This window comes from Pestalotiopsis fici, assembly GCF_000516985.1.
Source record: "Pestalotiopsis fici W106-1 unplaced genomic scaffold PFICI_Scf_8, whole genome shotgun sequence".
NCBI classification, from domain to species: Eukaryota; Fungi; Ascomycota; class Sordariomycetes; order Amphisphaeriales; family Sporocadaceae; genus Pestalotiopsis; species Pestalotiopsis fici.
Window position 1 is genome coordinate 1,437,192 of NW_006917098.1, and position 21,417 is coordinate 1,458,608.

General features: G+C 50.0%; 8 protein-coding genes across 8 annotated transcripts; 1 reads left to right on the top strand and 7 right to left on the bottom strand.

The window, feature by feature from the left end:
* Positions 1–1,133: 1,133 nt before the first annotated feature.
* Positions 1,134–2,740, bottom strand: PFICI_11120 (uncharacterized protein; the record flags this gene model as incomplete). Its single annotated transcript, XM_007839701.1, has 4 exons — positions 1,134–1,762; positions 1,853–2,199; positions 2,267–2,547; positions 2,606–2,740. The coding sequence occupies 4 exons, from the start codon at positions 2,738–2,740 to the stop codon at positions 1,134–1,136; spliced, it is 1,392 nt and encodes a 463-aa protein (XP_007837892.1).
* Positions 2,741–4,587: 1,847 nt separating this feature from the next.
* PFICI_11121 (Small nuclear ribonucleoprotein Sm D3) lies at positions 4,588–5,003 on the bottom strand (the record flags this gene model as incomplete). The annotated part of the gene is made up of 2 exons (XM_007839702.1): positions 4,588–4,826; positions 4,895–5,003. The coding sequence occupies 2 exons, from the start codon at positions 5,001–5,003 to the stop codon at positions 4,588–4,590; spliced, it is 348 nt and encodes a 115-aa protein (XP_007837893.1).
* A 551-nt stretch (positions 5,004–5,554) lies between these two features.
* On the top strand, positions 5,555–7,339 carry PFICI_11122 (Tryptophan--tRNA ligase; the record flags this gene model as incomplete). Its single annotated transcript, XM_007839703.1, has 7 exons — positions 5,555–5,857; positions 5,920–6,005; positions 6,071–6,120; positions 6,180–6,399; positions 6,450–6,879; positions 6,929–6,982; positions 7,037–7,339. 7 exons carry the CDS (start codon positions 5,555–5,557, stop codon positions 7,337–7,339), a joined length of 1,446 nt encoding a protein of 481 aa, XP_007837894.1.
* A 522-nt stretch (positions 7,340–7,861) lies between these two features.
* PFICI_11123 (uncharacterized protein) lies at positions 7,862–9,253 on the bottom strand (the record flags this gene model as incomplete). The annotated part of the gene is made up of 3 exons (XM_007839704.1): positions 7,862–8,428; positions 8,517–8,881; positions 8,953–9,253. The coding sequence occupies 3 exons, from the start codon at positions 9,251–9,253 to the stop codon at positions 7,862–7,864; spliced, it is 1,233 nt and encodes a 410-aa protein (XP_007837895.1).
* Positions 9,254–11,168: 1,915 nt separating this feature from the next.
* Positions 11,169–12,482, bottom strand: PFICI_11124 (uncharacterized protein; the record flags this gene model as incomplete). Its single annotated transcript, XM_007839705.1, has 4 exons — positions 11,169–11,292; positions 11,394–11,870; positions 11,930–12,067; positions 12,139–12,482. The coding sequence occupies 4 exons, from the start codon at positions 12,480–12,482 to the stop codon at positions 11,169–11,171; spliced, it is 1,083 nt and encodes a 360-aa protein (XP_007837896.1).
* An 816-nt stretch (positions 12,483–13,298) lies between these two features.
* On the bottom strand, positions 13,299–14,733 carry PFICI_11125 (uncharacterized protein; the record flags this gene model as incomplete). The annotated part of the gene is made up of 3 exons (XM_007839706.1): positions 13,299–13,873; positions 13,944–14,358; positions 14,422–14,733. The coding sequence occupies 3 exons, from the start codon at positions 14,731–14,733 to the stop codon at positions 13,299–13,301; spliced, it is 1,302 nt and encodes a 433-aa protein (XP_007837897.1).
* A 737-nt stretch (positions 14,734–15,470) lies between these two features.
* PFICI_11126 (uncharacterized protein) lies at positions 15,471–17,955 on the bottom strand (the record flags this gene model as incomplete). Its single annotated transcript, XM_007839707.1, has 2 exons — positions 15,471–16,529; positions 16,579–17,955. The coding sequence occupies 2 exons, from the start codon at positions 17,953–17,955 to the stop codon at positions 15,471–15,473; spliced, it is 2,436 nt and encodes an 811-aa protein (XP_007837898.1).
* Positions 17,956–19,173: 1,218 nt separating this feature from the next.
* Positions 19,174–20,262, bottom strand: PFICI_11127 (uncharacterized protein; the record flags this gene model as incomplete). Its single annotated transcript, XM_007839708.1, has 1 exon — positions 19,174–20,262. The coding sequence occupies one exon, from the start codon at positions 20,260–20,262 to the stop codon at positions 19,174–19,176; it is 1,089 nt and encodes a 362-aa protein (XP_007837899.1).
* Positions 20,263–21,417: the final 1,155 nt, after the last annotated feature.

Here is a 21,417-nt window from a genome sequence, read left to right on the forward strand (position 1 = left end):
GCTGGGAATTTCTTATTTAATGCCTAGGCACAACGCTCAAAACGGCCGCTGGTTGAGTGCAAAAATATGCGAGTCATTTCTTGTTTGCGCTCTCTAGTGTTACGCTGATGTGCCAACTCATTCGTGGCTGGGCCGCCGGCATTCGTTCCGCTTACCTTGGTTGCCCACAACGAGGCTGTCACTTGCATATCAATGACTGATCGCGTGCATGCGCTCCATCGAATGCATCCTTGAACCAGACTGATCCACGTAGCACAGCTATGTTGTAAAAAGAGTGTCCAATCTAAGCTCGTGTCTCAACATCAGACACCCCAAGACAAGAAAATGGGGCGTATGCTCCTCAGACAAAATGCGGCGTATATAGAAAATGAAAAGGTGGCCATTCTAGAGTGTGGTGTCAATCAAGTCGTTGAAGGCAGGCGGTGCAGAGAGTAAGGCTCTATGACAGTGACATGGACGTTCAATGTCCCACATTCATGACCAGAAAAGAATCCAAACGAGCGAGTTGGGTTGTTCTAGAGTCTTTTCAAGCGCTCGCCACCATATTTCAGTGTTATGCGATTAAGAGTGCGGTCAATGTGTAGAGTAGCAAGATATCTTCATCTCAGATACCCGTTGAATTAGCTATTTACTGTGGCCTATGATACTCGCAGAACACCTGTATGAAATGCCCGAACGCTACCAACAAATATCTTGAATACGTCCTTTGCTGCCTCTGGCTAATGATGTTGACCTCGCATTGCCCACAAAGGCCAATATCAAGACTGTTCCACCAGGTATAGATCACCCAGCCGGACTAAACAGTCAAATCCATCTATGCAATCTCTTGTGGCTGGAAGGAGTAACACTCATCCGTTTGAATCTTCCGTTCGCTATTGGAGGGGTCATGTATCCGAATAAACAGCCAACCATTGTCTCTGGTCCAGCACCCTGGCGACCAGACCTGAACAACTAAACTTGGGGAGACATACTGGCTCAATGGTAAGAGCGTAGAGGGCAATGACTACTCTGCCAGTGTGCCAGGCTCGAGTCCTACTTTGGATTCGCCTGATTTTCTTTTTTTCTCACTTTTCTTTAAAGCCACCCAACCAATTTCCTCGCCCTCCTCTAATTCTATTTATGAAAACTGCCGCTCAATATGCACTTTTTGACTCGGCTTCCACTCTCTGTTCCTCCACGCTGCTATTGTCAGTTGTGGCTCCTTCACTGACGACACCAACCTCTGGCTGCCAATGTCCAAACAGAGCAGCCAACGTAAACGGCACGGTGACGAACCACAGCACAAAGCCCAAAATCATCTGGTTCATGTTGGACCAGTGCGTGGCACCGACCACGTACGCAATGGTGCTGCCAATGGACTCCCAAGACCGCAAGATGCCCGTCATCCTTGCCACGTCGCCGAGTCGTCGGCCTTCCTGTCCAGACTGCGCGCCGACCTCACCCATAAGCCAGTACAAGTATGTCTGCAGGGCCTCGTAAAAGAAACGGAAGCACATGTAGACGGCCAAGGCGGACCCGGCAAAGGGACCAGCGCCAAGGTCAAAGGTGGTGTCGGGCTGGGATACCAGGGCGACCTGGACGACGGCGTTCCAGATCCAGCAGGCCGTGATGAAGATTACGACTCCGATGTAAAAGATGCGCGACTTGGCGGATTGCGACAACGAAGACATGTCGAGGAAGAAGCCCGTCGTGATATTGGCCAGGAAGCCGACGATGGCGGTGAGAAAGGAGGCGAGGGCGCGGCTGCGGACGGTGAAGTAGGCTATTAATTGAGGTTAGTGATGCACGAACTCTACTGTACACCTGATATATGCAGGAGAGACGGTGCCAATAAACAAAAGCGGCGACATACTGGTTAGATAATTACTCTGGTAAGTAACACCAAATTGTCCCGCGATAAACACGGGGATCAACAGCAACAAATAGGCACTCTTGAGCTGTCTCCAAATGGCGCGTGCCTCGACACCGATGCTCGTCTGTCGGACATATTCAATCTTGGTCCCGTCACTCCGAACGACCTTTTGCGGCTGGGACAGCAACAGAGCAAAGGGAGCACCGAGGGACGAAATGGCAATGAGGCCGAGGTAGGTGTTGTAGCTCACTTTTCCGGTCGACTTGGTGTTCACGTTGAGCGCGAGAGAAATGGAGCCGCCGACCAGAGGGCCGAGTTGGCGGATACCCATCCATATAGATATGTATCTATTAACGGTCAGTTTTCATGATCAGAAATATTTGTATCTACTGTTTGTTTGGATGGGTGACCTACTTTCCTCGCTTCGCCTCCTCGGGGTAGCCAACAGCAATGGCTGCTTCGCTGGCCCATAGTAGTGAAGCACCGATTCCGCAGAGACCAGCTCCTAATAGCATGAACCACTCATTTCCGTAGCGGTTGTTGCAGTAAAGGCCTGCGGCGTAGGGAGTATAGAAAGCGGCTCCCAGCACCAGTGTCCACTTGGGCGTGATCTTATTCGAGACACCTCCTGCAATGGTACAGCCAACAGACATGAGACCGTAGGTCAAGGCATTGGCGGCATTGTTGAGGAATGGCTGATTGACTTTGGTCAGCAAGAATTTTCACAGAATTGGAAAGATGACTGGTTCTTACACTGGCTTGACCTCCAGCTCCCAAGTTGTTCAATGCCGTCCAAATGCCTGGCTCACAGAGACTGACAAGACCGACGATGATGATCTGAAAGAGACATGATCGGTAAAACTCGGTGAGTCGGTTGAGCACAGACATTTTGAATGCTGAGCAAGCTCAAGTGATGCTATCAACTTGAGCTGTTGAGAACTCTTAGAACAGTAGAGAAGATATTGTATTCTGCACATCTCTTTATGATAATGACTTGCCAAAGTCGACAAGGAATAGATTCTCGGGTTCACTAATCGCTAGGAAATAGCACGCCATAGCTCGTTATTGGGCGCCATGTTCAGGAACCCATTTTCTTGCAGCGACGATCACAGAGTCCAGTACTTGGCAAGAGTAGTATAGAACGCATAGCTCCATAAAAATGATAGAACGTGCGACGTGCTCCCAGGTTAAGGTCGCTGGGGCCTGGCGATAACGATGATGCGGAGTTGAATAGATCCGCATGGAGATTATGTGCATGAGCATATGCTCGTAGAAATGCCGGTGATTTTTGGCCGGGAGCGGGATGTATTCTTCTCCAGTATCAATTTATACGTTCACCCGTGCAAGATCGTGGGATGCTTTTATGGCGAAAATGAAGAGCTGGCCATGACAGACACTCGTTCTTCAAATAAAGGTAAAGGGACCCGACAATAATGTTCCCATTGTTGAGTTTGCATTGCAAATGATTTCGACCGTGCCGAAGTTCAGTGGTGGAAGCACTTCCGAGCGGAAGTCCCAAGCCGACATGGCAAGAAACGTTTGATTCCCATATTGCCGGGCATTAAGATGTGAGGAATACTAGGGGCAATGCACAGAGATCGGTAGATGCAAAAAGGGTGGAATCAAAGTGGCCAATAACATGCATGTTGATAATCTGCTGTAAGAGTTGGTCATTTCACCATCTTGGCGAGACATTGCGTGCTTACGGTGCGAAGTCGGAATGTTGAGACACTTCCGGAATCTTAAGCGAGCAGGTTTCCATTAAATCCAACTTGAATTTAACCCAACTTGAGATACCATTCTTTAATATACTATCTGCATACTATCGGAAATAATTTCCTTGTGCACGAGGTAAGAGAAAAGCATATTGTCTAGTATTTCTCAGTTTAGTGTTTTCTCGCAGCTCGAAATATGATGGCAATCCCATCCATAGCACTTTCAGAAATATCTTGCACTGAAGGAACGAGATTAAAGCAGCCCAAGCTGATTCTACTTTGGATATGTTGCTCGAGGCTTGTTTCCCGCGTAATCATTTAGCAGTTCCATATCAAGAGATCTTGCCATATCCAACGATGCCACCATGGATTCATTAAAAAGCCATGTAGCACACACACGAACTGCGGTCATTTGCCAGATTTACTAGATGAATAGTTAAAGCACATTTTGCCATGCCAGTTTCTTGCAGAATAAATCAGGAGCCTCGTATGCAGCAGAGGAAAGTGGTGTCCAGGCTCCAGACCAATAGGAAAAGCTCGAATTACTCCTTGATGAAGAGTTGCCACGCGCGTCTAGGTTGCGTTGCGGATTTGTCTTCGCTATTATCCTATCGTAGTGGCTTCCTTGGCAGACCGCTGAGATCACCATTGTTAGATCGCGTCTCTGTCGCAAAGTGTGATGCACAACCGCCCGCAGAGACCGCCTCTTTCAGCCGCCTCGTTGAGCGATCCTCGATATCTTGAAGTGTACCCAGACGGAATGCAGTATGACTTTGTAGAGAAAGCCGGCCAACACACAAGACGACAACCCTTGGGCGGTCAGGGAGGGCGCCTTTGATTTCACTTTTCGTCGTTCACTTTCCGAGTCGTGACCATATTGAGCAGTGTTCTCCCGTCTAGAACAAGTCTCTGGTATTTCCATCATCAAAAAAAGTTTTCTCCCCAAAACGCCAGTATCCGCACGCAAATTCCATCGAGTTGTCGTCCATATTGTCCCGTCGGAAGTGATTTCGTTCTTCTTTACCTTCCACCGCGTCCGCTTGCCCTCGCTCTGCTGACCGTAGCCCTTCCTCTGGCCAGACCGACACCACGACCTCTGGCGTTGCGACTTCTGAACATGGGCGCATTCTTCAACATGTCGGGCACAATGAAGAAGCGCACGTGGCTGCCCCGGATGTAGACCTGGTCGAGATGGCTGACTCGTCCGTCGCGTGCTGTTACTGTAATGTCCTTGAGCTGGATGTTCATGTTGTCCTCGGCTAGAAGACGTGTCAGCAAGGATCGCATGATGCAGAATCAGGGGCAAAGGGGACGGGCTGGCGCGTACCTTCCAGTAGCTTTCCACGGTATGTCTGGCCGGAAGTGATCTCGAGCGTCACGACATGGCCTTGCGCCTCGTTGAGCAGCTTGATGGGAATGCCAATTGTCGACGTCATCTTGACTGATTGTATCGAGGTGTGTTTGTAATAGTTTTCCGCTTATTGATTGAATTCGCGACGCGTTGAATGAGGTTGAGAGCTCGTGGATGTGGTTACCGACGTGCAGCGACAGGCAGCTTCAATATGGAGCTGGGATGGGATTGGATCTCTTAGGCTAGACCGAGACGCTTGCTCAGGTTCAATGAGAGCACTGGCCTGGGGGAGCTTCTGAGAGGTCAAAGGATTTTCCGAGGACCCAGGTCCACACCGACGTCCGTTTTGGCTCACCGTGGTACAAGCTAAAGCCAGGGCTCCGTTGCGGTCGGGGACCCCTGCGGTGCCTGTCAAAACCCCACCATCAATCATCGGAGGCTGCCCCTCCATTGGAAAAGTTACCCAGCGGGCACAAGGCCAGGTTGTTTGGTGTTGACTCATAGAAACATCGTACCATTGTCAGAAATTCGATACAAAACTGCGGCCTCTTTGTGCTGGACTTGGACTCCCTGCCACATTGCGATTCTCCATCGACCACTTGCCGTCGCCCCTCCCGTCAACGAATTCCGATTACAATGGCTGCTGAACCCGAGGCGCCCACCGATGTGGCGCCCGCTGTGGCCACCGATCCCACTGCGCCCGCAACCAAGAAGCAACTGGTCGACCCTTGGAACGTTGCCGGAGAAATTGGCGAAGATGGCAAGGCAAAGGCCATTGATTACAACAAGTTGGTGGACGAGTTTGGCACAAAGTTGATTGACCAGCCTCTGCTGGATCGCTTTGAGAAGGTCACTGGCCACAAGCCGCATCGTTTCCTGCGCCGGAGGATCTTTTTCAGTGAAAGAGACCTGAACCTCATTCTCGACCGCTATGAAAAGGTACTGCAGTTGCAAATACTTGTCCTTGAGAGAGATTGTTTGGGTTTCTAACCGCCGCATAGAAAGAACCCTTTTTCCTGTATACAGGCAGAGGCCCTAGCAGTGACAGCATGCACGTCGGCCATCTCCAGATCTTTGACTTTTGCAAGTACGTAACCGGCACATGTTATTATTCACACTGAACTAGGAACTACTGTTGACAAAATCCTATAGGTGGTTGCAAGATGTCTTGGATGTGCCTCTGATTATCATGCTTACAGATGGTATGTAAAGCCAGACCGTCTTCTTTGATGCGCTTCACATGAGATTAACCAGTGCTTAGACGAAAAGTTCTTGTTCTCCGAAAAGAAGACTGTGGAGGAAGTCATGGGTTACTCGCGACCCAATGCCAAGGACATTATCGCCGCCGGCTTCAACCCGGACAAGACCTTCATCTTCTCCGATTATGAATACATGGGTGGTGCTTTCTACCGAAACATCACACGCTTCTCCAAATGTGTCACTTACAACACAGCCAAGGCCGTTTTCGGTTTCAACGACAGGTATGCTTGGGAACGTTGTTTTATGATATCCAATTACTAAAATCTCGTAGCTCCAACATTGGCAAGATCCACTTTGGTAGCATTCAGGGTGCTACAGCCTTTGCATCGTCATTCCCCCATATTTTTGGAACAGACGAAAAGAAGACGTCCAAGATCCCGTGTCTTATTCCCTGCGCCATTGACCAGGACCCATACTTCCGTGTCACCAGAGATGTCGCTGCCCGGCTGAAGATTGCCAAGCCATCTTTGGTTCATGCTCGTTTCTTGGATGCCCTCCAGGGACCTGGCTCCAAGATGTCAGCCAGTATTGATACTTCAGCAATCTTCATGAAGGATACACCCAACCAAATCAAGAACAAGATTAACAAGTACGCCTTCTCTGGTGGTCAGGAGACCGTTGAGGAGCACAGACGCCTGGGTGGCAATCCTGATGTGGATGTTGCCTACCAGTGGCTCAACTTTTTCATGGAAGACGATGAGGTTTGTTACTCTTCCTATACTGCTTGACCTGCGCTGACCGATTTTCAAGGAGCTCAAGAAGCTTGGTGAAGATTACCGAAAGGGTGAGCTGCTCACCGGAGAGGTTCGTATACACTCGCTTCCAGATTCAGGGACTTTCAGCTAACACGTGACACAGCTCAAAGCAATTTGCATCAAGCATCTCCAAGAGTACGTCGGTTCTTTCCAAGAGAGGAGAGCCCAGGTTACAGACGAGGTGGTGGACAACTTCTTTGCCCAGAAGCCTCTGCAGTGGAGAGGCAGCTCTACCGGCGAGAGGGTAGTTCCCATTGTGCAAGATGGTGCTTCGCAGGGCGCAGAGGGTTCGGGAGATGGAAAGATGACAAAGAACCAGCTCAAGAAGCTGGAGAAGGAGAAGCAGATTGCTGCCAAGAAGGCTGCTAAGGCAGCAGAAAAGGAAGCGGCAAAGGCTTCTGCATGATCAAGTTGGCAGATGATCGATCCAATATAGGTTGCTCACTCCCATTAGCGCCATATACGCACGCCTTGAACCTCGATCCCGGTTCTTCACACAGATCTTGATGCGCAGTGATGTTTGACTCTGACAGTCTGCCGCAAGATCTATAGGTGGGGGATAATGGTATCGAGGGACTGCCAGTAATCAAGCTGGGCACACAGAGGAGAGTAAACTGCTTCATCAGCCAAGTCGGAATGACAAGAAACAAAAAAGAAACAAATTCTGTCAAAACTGTGGACCTATGCCAAAACAGTACAATGTGTTGACTTTCTCGTCTTCTGGCGCAAGCAATTTGGGTGTCTTTGCTAATGTGTACGTAGAACATGATGTGGTCAGGCAGAAATGGAGGTTTTCAAAATCGGCATTGATAATCCAAGAATATTCATATCCGTGTGTAAAATTCAATAATGAGGCTAATTTCTGGCCATGATACGCTACGCTAAGAAAACAAAGCATCATAAATAGACATCGATGCATTTCTATAATTTAACATGTGCCTCCTACGGCCTTTTCATTGGATCGATTTGATTTCTCGTTCTTTTCAACATCGTGTGTCGTCGGTTGTGTCCCTTGTTGGACAATGTCGACACCCTCGTCCTCGCCGACCGTTGTCTCAAAGTCCCTCTTCTCGGATCCGCCGGCCTCGAGATCAGGTCCCGATTCATAGACACCGTGCGTGGTGCTCGATGTCGCAGGGCCACACTCTTTTCCCCAATTCGGCAGGGCAAAGCCGTGCAGAGCCAGATCAATCGAGTCCATCCTCTTGAGATTCGAGTTGCGATGTTGCTGCTGCTGGGTCCGGCTGAATGACGACGACATTTTCGAGGGCTGTTTGGATGCTCCCGACGATGAGGTCCCGGCGGCCGAGTTGGAGACGTGCGGCGCGCCGTGCTTGTTGGTCCGGTACTCGTCGAGCTGGTTGGTGGCCTTGACGATCTTGGAGATGAGGTCGGCAATGTTCATCTCAATGTGCAGCTTGACTAGGTAGGTCAGGGGGTGGAACTGGATGTAGACTGCCGAGTTGGGTAGTGACATCATGCCAATAAGAATTCCCTAAAATGGATATTAGTATTACTTTTTTTGTCATTTTTCTGCCGAGAGCCGAAGGACCCGATGGATTTGAAATTGGTTCAAGACTTACATCCATGGATAATGAGACGCACACCATGAGAATGTTAAAGCGCAAGAGCTTGTTATACTTGTGCAAGCCGTTTGCGATGAGTTTCGACCGCACGAGGTAGAGGAAGAAAAAGTTGAGACCAATGTCGCAGAGGGCAAACAGTGACTTTTCGCAGCGGTCCCAGTACGTGTTGATGTGAACCCAGCGGTCAGATATTTGCAGCCTCGCGGGGATCCAAATGACGAAGACGCTGATATTGATGAGGCCAATGAAGGCGGCCACTGACCACTTGAGTATATCGGCCTTGTGTTGGTCCACCATAAGAAGCCGGACTCGGTTGATAATGATCTGGAGGATGCATTGTATTTGGACGACCCAGAGGCACACTGAGAAAGCTCGGTCAGCTAGGCGATCTTTTGGGAGATGAGATCCCGTACGGATGGTGAGGTATACTCACAAAGCCCAAAAAAGAGCCAAAACCCCGGAAGTATGCTCAGGCTCGGCGTCAAGAACAGCCAGCTCACAATCGATATTATCACGCACACGAGCCACTCAGCCCAGACCATGATAATGTAGGCATTAAAGAGCTTCCCCCGCTTGTACGACTTCCAGCTCTGTTGGATCGCCTTGGAAAACGTAAAGACGGTGGTGGCGAGCGTGAAGCCCCAGATGATGCTAACGACGTTGAGGTCCATCAGGGTCGGCTGCTCGGGCACGTACCATGATGGCAAAAGATAGCCATTGGCGTCGTTCCCCATCTGGACGGCTGTGTCTCAGCCGTACCAAAACGTTTCTTGTGTCTCTCTCTATTTTTGTATGGTTCCGTTTTATAGTCCGAGTGCCTCGTCGTGTCTAATGTGCCTCTGAAATGGCAGCGGTCCCACTGGTCGCGATAATCGATATTCGTCACCAACACACCGTCTCTTTGGTCTTTGTATTTTTGGGAAAGTGTCGGCAATGTTAAAACTGGTCCAATGTGACTAGCATCTAATAATGGCAAGTAGAGTAGAGGTCGTCGTCACTTCAACACCACGGCTGGATGGTGGGTAACACCAACAAAGCAGCAATAGGATGAGTGCCCTTGCAATGGTTTGGTAGTATAATCGTAAATCGAGATTCACAAGAATACCACAATTAGACAATTTGGGAATTCCCCTCCTTCATCTATCAGATCCGCCAAGAAAACCCGTCGTCTTAGTCTCTCTTCGGATGTGGCGGTGGACCGGGTATCTGCACGTTTTTCCAACGAAGGCTTCCCATGGATCGGTGTAAAGAGGGACCACCCTCCCCCATCATGGGCCATGTTTGATTACTTACAGCTTGACCAGGGGGAAGTCAGCCACTCAGGATTTTTCTCTAGGTTTTGCTGCTTTGGGCTGTAGAATGGGCTTGGGATGACTTGGATGGTTGGGCCAAGGTTTGGACAAAAGGCCTATCAGACTGGGCCAGTAAAGGGTTGCTTGGATGCGCTTCTAGTCCAAGTTCCAGCGCAACCGACAGCGACCATACGCATTAGAGCAAAAGACGGTCGGGGGGCGAGTCAGTTGTGCTAAACTTGGTGCTAACGCGCGGTTTACCCACGAGCTTGGATGATATCATAACCGCATTGGGGTAAGGCTCAGGGTTTCCCCAGGTTTAAAGTTTGACTGATCGGCGGGTGGCCCGAAATTTTTCAATACCAGATTTTTCTGTCCCTCTTGTTTCCTACTGCGCTGACGTTGGCATAGGATGGATGGGAAAGAGGGGACAAAAAATTCATCTGTGCTCTCCCACCTTTCGGAAGGCAAACCCAAAATGCTGGTCCCGACAGTCCCCCGCCGTTTGTCCGTCCTCCGTCCCGCGCCCGCCAGCTCAGCGCTTATCTTCTAGCCTCGAGGTTATACGCCACGTTTGGTCAAAGGCCTCGACCGGTCCAACCAACCACACCAACGTTGCTGGTTGCCAAAATGTCGGTTGGTGGATGGAAGGCCCCCCCTCCGCCCCTGAGGACCGGGGATTTTGTCCAAGGCTTAGGGTCATTCCTTTTAGGGTTTGTTCCTACGGGCTGACAGCGCTGAAGAAGGGGGTTGAGAAACGTGGTAAGCATGGAGAGACCTTGCGGCTCCTTCCTCTGCGTCCAAAAGTCTATCTATGGACATTCCGAAACAAAGTCATATGCCGTTTTCTCAAAGTCAATTCGTTCGGCAGTTGGTATAGAGAAAGAAGCACTTTTACCAACGTGAATGTCCTCAAATGAGTAATCACCCCTGATGCGACTGTTTTTGCCTCCCCTTACGTACGAAGCGGCTGCAGTTGCAAAACACTGCTCAATAATGCGGTACAAGACCTCCATGGAAAAGAAAAAAAAGGGACAGACAGGTCATTTCGGCCATATTGACCATGTTGCAATGTAAGCCATTGAGATTGGTTCCTAATATTCCAAGTATGCATGAGCCCTGTTCTAGCTGAAAGACGATCGACGTCGGTGCAGCATTCTAGCTAAACTCTATCCCACCGTGACTCGAATATTTATGTCGGTAGCTCTCCGTGCAGCCAACCCATGTCTCGCTTTGATGACAGACTTGCTTGCAAAAGTCAAGCACTTGCAGCTCATTGGTAACAACTTGTTGTTTACTCTCCTCGAACACGACATCGCCGTACATGACACAATAGTCGCTAATTTCGCTTCCTCTGCTAGTAGTTGTGCTGACGATTCACCACATTGATTAGAGCCTCCCCACGACTTAGTCTCCCCAGGTTGATTTCTAGAATGTCGAGTATACGGTCCCAATAGTGGTTGCTCAGCCAGCTGACATGTCTATGCACGCATGTGTCAGTCTTGATCATGTAAAGTTTGTCTCACCATATCCGCTTGCCGTCCAGCAGAAAACCAGGCGGAAATCAAATGCACAGACTTACGGAGTAATCAACAGATTCGGGGCCTTCCATAGCGGATGATCGCTAGGCAGCGGCTCGGGGTCAGTCACATCCACAGCGGCACCCCGGATGAGCCCCGTCTCTAGCGCATGGATCAGAGCGTCTTGGTCGACGTGGCCGCCGCGAGCGATATTGCTCAGAAACGTCTTCTTCTTGCTCATAATGGCAAACTGGCGGCTCGAGATGATGCGCCGCGTCGACTCGGTCAGCGGCAGGCTCACGACGAGAATGTCCAGGTCCTGGCTGATAAAGTTGTCCACGGCCTCGCGCGAGTCGCCGTGGAACCATTTTGTCGGAATCAGCCCGTCGGGGTCGCCCGTCTTGGGCACGCAGTAGCTGTCGTCCTTGCGAGACTCGGCTGTGGCCTTTTCGGTGCGCGTATATGCATAGACCTCCATGCCCATTGCGTCGGCTAGGCGGGCGCATTGCCTACCGATCGCACCATAACCCAAGATACCCCTTTGCAAGAATGATTGTCAACTTGCTGTTACCTGCGTTGTCCAAGCTGTCAAACTTACATTCTTGTCCCTGTTGAATCTTCTATTTTTGAAGCATAGACGGGTTCCCAGTATGCTCGCTTCATCTGAGCCTCAAACCGCGAAAAGTGGTGTTGATGCGAGAGCCATGTGCCAATCACCCACTCTGCAATTTGGGGACTGGAAATACGACTCTTGCATCAGCACATCAACCCTATTCAAAAAAGTGCCAGGCTTTGCAGAATACTCACCCGTGAATGCCGTTCGAGGTGCAAAACATGACCTTTTCATCCTTGTAGCTGGCATGTTGCACCCACTTGTCGGCGCCGGCAGACGTCAACTGGACAAAGCGCAAGCTGCGCAGCAGGTTGGCCGGCGGGGCGGGAAAGCCACAAAACATGGTGAGACCCTCCCAGACGTGCGAGGGGATCTGCTCAAAGGGCACGCTGACTCCCTCGGGAGTGATGGACCGGTACCATTCTATTTGCAGGCCCGGATGCGCTGCCTTGACGCGCGCGATCCAATCCTCGTGGGGATCTTCGGGGAAATAGAGGAGAATCTTGTCACTGCTCGTGACTGGAATCGTTTCTGCCATTTTTTTTTTCAATCAAGAAAGTGTTTGTATTGTAGTGGATTGTATTGGAGACAAAAACACAGGATGCACCAAGAAATCAAATCGCAGAGACGAGGCAGAAGGGCCACAAATTGGTCAGCCCGCAATGCAGGTATGGCGTTATCACCAATCGAGCCGGCGGCCGATGTCGCCGATAACGCCTTTCGGCATCGTCCCGGTGCCTATCTACTATAGAACCCCCGGAAGACCCCCGGCCGATGCCTGCCTGCCGATCATAAGCGATGAAATTGACCTTTGTGCCGGGTCAAGATGACGCATTTGAAATTACCATGCACTAATTAGTCATCTTTTTCTGGATTGACTCCCAAAATCCGTTAGTATGTCCTCACAATGGAATGGTAGCTGATGGATAAGCCACCAAGTCGGAGGCTTCCCCGCCAAAGGCCTATAGTCGAATTATGGGTCAAGTTTCCCAGTCCCGGCTCTAGTCACTGGATAGTATAAAATGGAGGATCACAGCAGCTGTCAGATAAAACATCTTGTTAAACAGAACGAATAGGCTTAGCGACTAGGTACACTGCTTCACAGACAACAAAGATGTCTTCACTTTGCATCAAAATATGCCGAGAATCGATTGTTACGACTATATAACGTCACTAGAGTCTGCAGCAGCAACATTGCAAATAACAGATACTATGTACTTCAGCCATATGCATCGGCCGTCTATCAAGTATTACATGTCATCTATCGGTCTATGGTTGCTGCATGTGTCCGTCCGTCCTGGTGCCCATGTCTTGCACCGGTCCACGCCAGACGACTTGCATGCGACATTGCCATTCAAATGTAGTTCAAGTCGCAGTCGCTAGCATGGTTCTGATAATAGCCCTCACGGTACTTTGGCATAAAGATCTCATCTTCACCCTCCGACCATGCCAAGTCCTCCTCCTCAATTCTCGTCCTTTGCTGAGCTTGGGAGATATCTCCCATGTGATCATTGCAGCATTGACGCTCCCATGCCACCTCCCCCACCACCTCCAATGCTTGCTCAATGAACATCTTGACCTCGTCCTCCTTGTATAGCCCATTGCTCAATTTGAGATCCTCCAAAGGGCGAAATCCAAGGCTATAATCCGAAAACAGAATGATCTCCTTTAGTGCCGCAGACGCCGCCTTGCGCCATGCCGAGGTTACTCCCTTGACCATGTCCAAGGATGACTCGATTGTTCTGGAGATGAAGTCTCTTTGCTTCCGTTTCTTATTTCTGAGAAGCGAGGCATCATATTCAGCCTTGGTCGCCGGAAACTTTTGGAAAATCTCATTGCGGATTGCATCCTTTGAAATCTCTTCTTTGGGATATCCGTCGATGCAGGTGGGAACAAAGTCTCGAATCCAGGTCTTGAAAACTTCTCTCTCTGGGTATTCATGTGTCTGTCAGTAAGACGACGCGGAAAAAACGATTAGACAGTTTCTAAAACGACTGACCAGACATGCTTCTCCCATCTTCGTCTGTGAGATCGGTACCGTAGAATCCTTTGAAGAGGCGACACTTGGTTGTGTACACGAATAGTTCGTCAACATTCTGAAAAGACTCTTGATACACAGGCGCCATTGGGTCATATCCAAGGATACCCAGGGCTTGACTGGGCTCGTCGGTCACAAAAACCTTCTTGGCCCCATCTCTGATCTCGGGGATGCGTAAGAACAGACCTCGCGCGTTGATGACAAGGTCGTACGGGCGCATGATGTTGCGAATCATTGGCATTAAATCCCCATGCGCATAGTACCACATATTCCAGTGGAAAGCCTCGATGCTGTTGCAGATGTGTACATCAATCTGGCAGAAGCGAGGATTCTCTTCAGAATCTGAATAGGCTAGACCGTACGGATCATCGGGCCACTAAAGACATTGACCTGTTAGATACAGACAAGAATCAAACGAGCATCTTCTGGATGAACGCACCGCAACGGCAAACTGGGCGTCGCAATTCACCAGCCCCTCGTACCGAGAATACGTCGCGCCTAAAAGGTCGCGGATACTGTCGACAAACTTGTCGAAATCGACCTTGGAGCTTTGTTCAGTGTCCCAAGCCACGAAAATGTCGACATCGCCAAAGTTCTTCTTGCCGGGCGCTTGAATGGGGGTGGCGACGGCGAGGAAGCGTTGTCGGAGTGCGGCATGGCAGTCGTCTCGCACCCGGTGGTAGACGTTTGGCGGCATCCGAGGGGTAAACAGGTTGAGAGGGTCAATGTGAGAGAATGCTGTGCCGCCCATCGTTGCAGTAGGTCCCATGTGATGCGACGTATCGCTGAAATCAAGTGTTGAATGAAATGTTTCGCAGGGTGAGAGCTACGGCTCAACGGGAAAATGCGTTGGTCCTTTACGTCTTTGGCTCGCATTGACAAACGAGCTTGTGCTCCTAGGCAGCAAACGGGTGCTCTGATGAATTTGGCTGGGACAAACCAAGTTCGAGCCAAAGGTGGAAGGTTGGGTGGTGCATTTCAGCAATGTTGCTCAAGCCAAGCCTAAAGATGGGCAATGCCTATTTGATATCTTGGTATCAGGTCGGACACGATACAAGGAAGAAGGTGAAGTCGGCCAGCCTCGTCAAATGGAAAGAGTGAGCCACAGTTGTGCATGATCGTTCACTCGGACCAGAATCGCATGAGTGTATCAAAAATGAAATCAAGCATCTAATGTAAGCAAACCTTTCTTTCCACTCTCCTTTTGCCTCTGAAACTGATCGCAATCAACAGGATACCCACTGTCAGTTTCTTTGCGAGAGAATGACGTTTAACACATTGCTACTTGCAGATGAGTCACGGTATAGGTAAATGCATATGGGATGCACTCGCAAAAACATTGCCGTTTATGTAATCCAGCAATAACTCGAGGTTTCTCAATATTGTCATCAACTTGACCAAGATTCACATATATTGTGTCTCTATCCATGTGGTTAAAAATTGGAAATCATCTGACTTGCTTTACTTTTGTCCCATATAAATCGCCAACTAAGATGCAGCACCCCCAAACTTGGTGAGCCACTCGCCATATGCCTTCTTTTGCTTATCGTGGTCCTTCTTGAGCTTCTTCAACTGGCTCTTGGGAACCTCGCTCCCGTCCTTGAGCTTTGTGGGCATACCTTCTCCGTCCCACTCGCTATACTTCTCTGCCGCCTCTCCTGTCTTGTACATCTCCTCAGGCTTCACCTTGGCCTTTTCCCATCGCTCTGCCTCGGCGCGTTCTCTAGCTAGCCTGGCCTCCTCCTTGGCTTGAGCCTTGGCAGCTGCTTGGGCGGCCTTTTCCTCTCGCGCGGCAATGAGCTCCGAGGTGGGAATGAACTTGATCAATGATGGCTCGTCGGGGCGGTCATCCAGGTAGACACCCAGGTTGGTGAGGTCAAAGTCGCGTATCCTGTCGCTGAGGGTCAGGATGGACTTCTTGGCGTCAGGTGCTGCGGTCGGCGCGATGCGGCGGAGTTCATCGCGCAGCTTTGATACGCCCAAGAGATAAGGGTAGGCAAGCTGTTCGGGATCTCTATTGCCGGCTTTGGCAAAGGATTCTGATTCTTCATCGGGGTTCTGTGTGAGCAGGCTAGTGATCCCATCAGAGTTGGGCAGATTCAAGGCCTGCACGTCCTTTTTCACAGTCTCGTAGACGGCCTTGTAGGGCGCGACTGCCGCGGCGGGTTCCAGGTTGGCGGCTGCAGCGGCCGACACCCAGCCAAGTCCATCGTAGGGGGCTCTCGCGTTGGCATCAAGGCCAAGGATGCCAATGATCTTGGTGGCCCACCTAGCAGTAGCCTCGAGGGACTTCAAGTCTGCATCGGATTTGTGCTCGCCAATGTGGATGTTGGCCTTGCGAATCACCTCGCCAATGGCGCGCATGACGGCCGGGGTATCAAAAGAGTTTACGAGCGCAGCCTCCGTGTCCCGCTTGGCTTGCTCGAGATCAGCAGCGAGTCCTTCCGCAGGACCATCAACCACGGAAATGTTCTTGATTTGAGAGTTGATGGCCGAAGCAGTGCCCCTAGCCTCGAAGATCAAGGCTTTCGTGTTGACAAAGAAGTTCTATACATGGTCAGCAAAATGATTGCAACTCTTGCAACGGCACACTTACGTTGACGGTGCTTTCCCAGCTATCGGCAGCGGCTCTCATATCTGGTGAAATTTCAACTCCATCGTTCCAGCGACCCATCAAGAACACAATTCTCATGTTTCGAGCCGTATATGTCGAGGCCAGTGCATCCTTGATGGTCTGGAAGTTCTTCAAGGACTTGGACATTTTGGAGCCGCTAATGGACAAGTGGCCCATGTGCAAAAAGTTGTTGACCCAGTGGTGCTCGTGACCCCCTTCGCAGTAGTATGCCTCGCTCTGGGCAAGCTCATTGTCGTGGTGAGGGAACGCAAGATCGATACCTCCAGAGTGGATATCCATTTGACCACCCAGCACATCGGAAGCCATGACGGAGCACTCGATATGCCAGCCTGGCCGACCGTTGCCCCAGGGGCTCGGCCAGTACGGCTCGCCGGCCTTGCTCTTCTTCCACAGCGCAAAATCACCCGAGCCCTTCTTGCCTCCGAGGTTCTTGGACAAGGAGCCCTCACCGTCTTCTTGAAGGGCCTTGTCATTTCGGCTCTCTGGCTTGAGTCTGGCGTATGGGTTGCCGGCCTTTTCGAAAGCGGCAATGTCAAAATAAACGCTTCCCTCGGCTTCGTATGCAAAGCCCTTCTGCACCAGACGTTCCACAAAATCGGCAATCTGGGGGACGTATTCCGTTACGCGCGTAATGACATCGGGTCTGAGGACATTCAAGTTGTCCATATCGTCGGTGAACTCCTTCTCCATGTATTGTGTCAGATCGGTAAAGATGGTCTGGTCGCTCGTGTCAATGGTCTCCTTGTGCAGGGAGTCCAAGTATGGCAACAAGATCTCATCTGCCATGCCAAAAACACTGTTCTTGTTGATGGCAATGACGGCTTGTGTCATGTTGCTAATGTGCATCTTGAGCTTTGCCTCGTTGTCGCCAGGCTTTCCCTCTCCGGTGAGAGTACCTCCCGCCAACACACTCCCGTATGCAGCATCTCGTCGTTGAATGTAGTTGTTGGTATCGAGTTCGGGACCGTCTTCGACCAGAAGAAGAGGCAGGTTGCTCTTGGCGTAGGCCTGGAAAGCCGCCTTGGCCAGCTCATTGACCTTTTCCTCCGAGTGACCCTTTTTCTTCTCGACATCGAGCAACCGCTGTCGTCTGGCCTTGATGATGATCTTGTCGTCAATGTCGGTAATGTTCATGACAAACTTGACCTGGAAGCCAAAGTAGTCGCGCAGAATGCGACGGATGATGTCGGTCGAGACATAGTTTCTGGCGTGTCCAAGGTGGGACTGGTCGTAGACGGTCGGACCGCAGGCATACCACGAGATCTTGCCAGCCTCGATGGGCTTGAAGGGCACGGGCGGGCCCGGCTTGAGTGAATTGTGCAACTTGATCGCATCCATGGCGGGGAGCTTGGTGAAGCCTCTTCTTGCGACGAATTGAGTGGAGAACTGGCGCTTGACAATTCGCAGAAAAGTAGTCATCAAGTCAAAGAAGAAGGGAAAGGGAAAAAGGAGTGACGAGAACACACGAGGTCCCGAGGGAGAGGAGGGTTTCAGCAAAGACGTGTCACATAAAGTGCACAAGAAAGAAAAAAGAAGGGTCAGCGCGTGGGAAGGGGCTTTGATTGTAATTCCTTCTTCCTCTTGAGTCACCACAGTCACAGTCGCACTGCATCCAATTGCGCAAAGCTAAAATGCACCAAGATCGGGTCTTTGCTGCGACGACCCGCTATAGCCTTGCATTTACAGGGGGATCTCGGGGTCAGCACAGCGACTTTATTCGCCAGAGTCAGCCACTAAATGATGAAATCGGGTGCCCATACGAGCACCCCGCACTCTGTTGCCATTCAGCCTCGCCTGAAATTCCCATATCGACCCCCACGACCCCTCCAAATGTTCTTTTGTGTTCCAGTCAAACTCCTGCAGCCGAGATATTTCAAGACCAAAACTCTATCTTTGACCTACGTTATAATCAAATTGGAGATTTCCCTAAATACGAGGACATGCACTAGAAAACTTAACATCTTGTCTATTTTACCCTGGATTGGCTCTTGACCGCTGGCTTACGTAGCACAGAGGAGTCCCAGTCCTTGGGCGCAGCGCCAAGATGGAGTCTTGTCCCACTTCCAGAAACGTTCTAGGTTACGTGGATGTATTTATGATCCATCCCGACTGCCCGACTGCCCGACTGCCCGACTGCAGCTAGTCACCTTTGATTTGACTAATATCACGGAATTAACTATTCTTCTCTCCTAGATTAATTCATCTCAGTAGCCTTCCCTCACCAGCTTTTCTTGATCGAAGCTCCTTCCCTGCCTCTGCTCTGTCGGTGACGAATGCAGACGTGTCACGGAACTATTGTGACCCGGATGCGCTTTGCCAGCAAGAAGCCTTCAACAACGCTGAAAGCACATCATATCAATAAGCGTTTTCCATCTTATTCTTTTAGTTGAAACTTGAGTATATAGGTGTCCTATTTCGAATCTTTACCTATGTATTTCTTTTCCTAATAGGAGAACATGACAATAGATAGTATCATCGCCGAACCCACTAGAATAGCAACTGACAATGCCGACCATCCAATTGGCCACTTGACCAAAGATGCCCTGGGAATCATATTCAACCTTTTACTGCCACAAATTCCGAGCTAAACTTGTAATCGATATAGCCTTCTGGTGTCTGGCCGTAGTGAGTCGCAGGGTCAGAAGACTCGAACGCAATGTCATTTGCGACTCTGTGTGGAAGATCTGGATTCGAGATGAAGGGCTTTCCAAATGCGACAACCACATCGTGGTCCTTGTAGTCAACATCCACTGCCTGTTTTGCCGTGCGGGTGTTGTAACCTCCCGCTACCACGACAGGACTGGCATTGCCGTAGGCCTGCAGTAAGAAGCTCACGCTGGGTCCATCCCTTGTCTCGGACTCACAAGCGTGGATGTAGGCTAGATCGAGCTTTCCAAGCTCTTTGGCGAGGTAGGCGAATTGTGGTAGGGGGTCAGACATGCCCATGTCCTGATATTTGCTCCATGGACTGAGGCGTATCGCGGTGCGATCGCTGCCTACGGCTTTGGCCACGGCGCGGGTTACTTCGAGGGCAAATCTGGATCGCTTCTCAATGCTGCCGCCCCAGTCATCAACCCTCGTGTTGGAGACGTCTTGGATGAATTGATCCACCAGGTATCCATTCGCGCCGTGGATTTCTACACCGTCGAACCCAGCGGCAATGGCGTTTTGAGCGGCTTTTGCAAACGCCGATATGGTGTCGCGGATCCCCTGCTCTGTCAAGGCTACAGGATAATGCATCTCGTTGCTAAACGGGCTCTTCATGGGGACATCACTGCTCGACATTAGTTGATACCCTTGCTGTGCCAAAAAGCCTGGATTCGCAGACCGGCCGAGAGCCGCCATCTGCAAGAATATATAAGACCCCTTATCATGCACGGCATCGGTCACTTCTTTCCAAGCCGCGATTTGTGAATCGGTGTAGATTCCCGGAATGTTGGGATAGCCACCATGCTCAGGGCTGATGATGGTGCCCTCGGTTATGAGAAGTGTTCCAGGAACAGAAGCACGTTGCCCATAGTATTCCTTTACCGAGGGCAGCGGCGTCTGTTTATCATCTGTCCGCGTGCGGGTCATTGGAGCAAGGGCTACACGATGGTTGAGGGTAACGCGACCCAGTCGGAGAGGAGTGAGGAGTTTTGACATGGTGTTCAACTAGAATGATCGTCGTATCGTATTTGATTGTGTACAGAGTTGAACTGGTGGACTCGGCAGGGCGCTGTATCCGCAAAATTGAAAAGGCGAATGATAGGACGATACTATGAATGATTTTGGCTGTCAAATTGATATTGATAGATGAGCTCAAGACATGTTATAAGATGAGTGCGGCGGTACAAATTGTAAAACGGCGAGTAAATTCCTCCGCAACATAACTCTCAATTTGTCAGCCTCATACTTCTGCAAAATCCTTGAGACTATGAAAGTCTCCGTACATCATGTGCGATGTATTGAAATGCTCCGAGTCTAGTCCCTTGTCCGTTCGACTATTTCGGAATGCAGATAGGTCAAGCATGTGTGGAGCTTGGTTTGGTTATGGCCAAGAAACCACACACATCTGCTACCGATAAATGCATTGATAGAATCATGATTGTGATAAATACGCAAGCTTCCGGCTGCCAGTAATTGGATAGCTGGTAATGTTCCGAGTGATTATTCGATATCACCCACTATCTACCGCAAGATGACAAATCCATCAATTCCGTGAAAGATCAGATCACACAAGACATGACATGTTGCGGAGAATAAGGACATGTGTTCAATACGTTTTTCAAGAGACGAATGACGTGCGACTCAGATTGCTTCAGCAAGCAAAAGGGTTCGAGCTCTGGGAAGAAGATTTCGCACCTAGCACACGAGAGTAGATGAAGACGAAATGATATCAAAACCCTCCTCCTAAAAAAAAAACTAAAAAAAACTGGTGGTTTTATCCAGAATACATGTTCAACACGAGAGCTATCAGGACGAGTAACATCGATCCTGAACCATGTGCTTGGTCTTCTCAGACGCATGCAAAGGAGAATGCAGTGGACAGCCAGTGTGGGTAATAAAGTACGACGACTCGTTGGGTCCATGCTTATGTTCCCGTCAGCTGATGCACAATGGCAAAATACTGAAGACTCTGCAAGTGATAGATTTTCTTCATTGTTGCCTCTATCATTTCATATGTGTGAGTATGTTTCCTGATCTGGAAGGAATTGAAGATGCCTCTTTGCTCAAAAGCAAGGCAGAAATCATCGTTGATGGCGATGAGAAAACATGAAAAGTCTACGGCACGAATTTGAATACTTAGTAAGCCGCACT